This window comes from Glycine soja, chromosome 2 (genome assembly GCF_004193775.1).
Source record: "Glycine soja cultivar W05 chromosome 2, ASM419377v2, whole genome shotgun sequence".
NCBI classification, from domain to species: Eukaryota; Viridiplantae; Streptophyta; class Magnoliopsida; order Fabales; family Fabaceae; genus Glycine; species Glycine soja.
Genome location: NC_041003.1, coordinates 10,385,492 through 10,388,245, shown reverse-complemented (window position 1 = coordinate 10,388,245; position 2,754 = coordinate 10,385,492). Strand labels below are relative to the sequence as shown.

Genomic DNA, 2,754 nt, shown 5'->3' with positions numbered 1-2,754 from the left:
TTTCACTGCTTTTGGATTTGTGAGATCTTCCCTTGATGGGGCCATTAAAAGAGTAATAATTGATGAGGCAACTTTGATTGCTTAAATGACTTTTGATTCACCGGACCTTCTCCTACTGATCTAATAAAAATACCGGGGTCCCTTTGGATTTAGCATCATCATGGAATCTCCTTTACCTGTTGTGGAATATATTAAAGCAAGAAACGGAGCTTCAAGTACATCAGCTGTTAAAAAAGATTAAGGTCTTGCAATTACTCACCCTCTTTTTTTTTTTTCAAACGAAGTCCATACACCACAAATACATGTAATCAGTAATAATATTTTTTTCTTCCAATGTGAGCTAAGTTTGCTGTTAGAAAAAAATATATTAAATAATATGATAATGTGACTCATGTGAATTAAAGATCCAAACTTGATTTAATAAAATAAAGGAACCTGTTGGTAAATATAAAAAGTTAATAAACTTATGAGAAGTTAATAAACTTATGAGAAGTTAATAAACTTCTGATAACTAACTTGATGAAAGTTTGTTAATAAAAGGCAAAGGGTTTCATCTCTGCCATAAGAGTTTTTCCCTCTAATTATCCATCAAGAACGTGAGAGGAAAATAAAAGAAGAAAAGAGATAGATTGAGACAAAGAAGATTGAAGAACTTATACCTTTCATGGATCAAGGTAAGTTCTACTTACTTCCAAACTGTATGAGAAAATCATAAATTCTAAAATCCTTACAATATGTAATAGATTCATTGAATATAAATGTATAGAATCTATAACTAACATGTGGCATCAGAGCATTAGGTTATTGAATTTATGATTCTCCATGAATGATGTTTCTTTCACACATTGTATGAATCTGATTCCAATTGGAAAATTATTCAAACCATTTTTATTTTTTGTTGTGCATATTATAATTGTTTTCGAGTTTGGAATGCCCTGAATCCAATTTTTGAATGTCTTGAATTGAAATTCAATATTTCTCTCTTACGTCAATTTCAATTCAAAAATTGATCTTAAATTTACTACAATTTGAAATAGAAATATGTTGAATGCCTTCATATGGTGAATAGTTACATACTTGTGAAGCAACTTGGTTGTAATTGTAGTAATTTGGATTAAATGTATGATAGGTTTGTAATCATCAAAGTGATCAAATCTTTATGTTTTTGTTTAATTCCAAATTAGGGACAATTTTATTTCAATTACCCATAGAATGGATGCTACATTATAGATTATTGGTTTATGGGTTAATTGAAGTTCATTATTATAAGATATTTATGGATCACCCAAAGGTTGATTAGTTGTTCTTATGATTTATGGATATGATTATTGGTAGTATGTATGCATTATTAGTTTTATTTATATATCCAAAGATAATAAGTATTTCTAATTAATGCATATGCATTACTAAGTAATGTTAAAATTATTAGCATTGGTATGATTTTTGTGTATTAATGTATCACCCAAAGGAGAACATTAGTATACATAGAATGTTTGTTTGTTGTTTGAATTTGTATTGTATGTTTAATTTATGACTCAAAGTATTAATGTTAAGCATGTGTTAATTGTAGTATCCTTTCCTATATCTTTGCTTTCTCTTGGTATGTCTGTTCCGATTTTTAATGGGTTAAATTTCTCTAATTGGAGCAAACAAGTCCAATTTCACTTAGGTGCGTTGGATCTTGATTTGGCTCTTCAAGTTGAAAAACCTGCTGCTATTACTGATGCTAGTAGCAATGAAGAAAAAATTCATTATAAGGCCTGGGAAAAGTCAAACAGAATTTGTTTGATGCTTATGCACATGAGCATAGCAAATAACATTAAATCTGCTCTTCCCAAAACTAAAAGTGCAAAAGAATCTATGAAATCTGTGGAAGAGCTCTCCCAAACTACTGATAAGTCTCTTGCTGGGACATTAATGAGTACTTTAACCACCATAAAGTTTGATGGTTCTCGTACTATGCATGAACATGTCATTGAGATGACAAATATTGCAGCAAAGCTTAAGTCTCTTGGAATGGTGGTGGATGAAAATTTCCTTGTGCAGTTCATTTTGAACTCATTATCATCTGAGTATGGTCCCTTCCAAATGAATTATAATACCATGAAAGACAAATGGAATGTGCATGAATTGCATAGTATGTTAGTTCAGGAGGAAACCATACTTAAGAATCAAGGAAACCACTCCGTTCATTATGTGAATAATCAGGGAGTTGGAAAGAAAGTCAATAAGAAATATGGAAAGGACAAATGACCATTAAAGATTGTCGAGTCCTCTACTAAGATCCAGAAGAAAAATGACAAATGTCATTTCTGTGGGAAATCTGGACATTTCCAAATGAACTGCCCAAAACGTAAAGCTTGGTTCGAAAAGAAAGGTGAGCATAATGCTTATGTATATTTTGAATCAAATTTAACTGAAGTTCCCCATAATACTTGGTGGATTAATTCTGGATGTACAACTCATGTTTCTAATATGATGCAGAGATTCCTTACAACCCGAACCATAAACCCAAATGAGAAGTTTGTCTTCATGGGGAATATAGTGAAAGTTCCAGTAGAAGCTGTTGGGACTTATCGTTTAATCTTTGACATTGAATTTCATTTAGACTTATTTGATACTTTTTGTACCTAGTATTTCTAGGAATTTAGTTTCTTTGTCTAAACTTGATGTTGCTGGATTCTCTTTTAAGTTTGGGAATGGTTGTTTCAGTTTGTATAAGCGTACTTGTATGATTGGATCCGGTACACTTTA

General features: G+C 31.2%; 1 protein-coding gene across 1 annotated transcript; it reads left to right on the top strand.

The window, feature by feature from the left end:
- The first annotated feature begins 1,602 nt into the window (after positions 1–1,602).
- LOC114372549 lies at positions 1,603–2,253 on the top strand. Its single transcript, XM_028330169.1, has one exon. The coding sequence runs from the start codon at positions 1,603–1,605 to the stop codon at positions 2,251–2,253; it is 651 nt and encodes a 216-aa protein (XP_028185970.1).
- The last annotated feature ends 501 nt before the right edge of the window (positions 2,254–2,754 follow it).

What these genes read in the sequence shown, in the direction of transcription:
- LOC114372549 (XM_028330169.1), top strand. Translation starts at nt 1,603, where the DNA reads ATGTCTGTTCCGATTTTTAATGGGTTAAATTTCTCTAATTGGAGCAAA.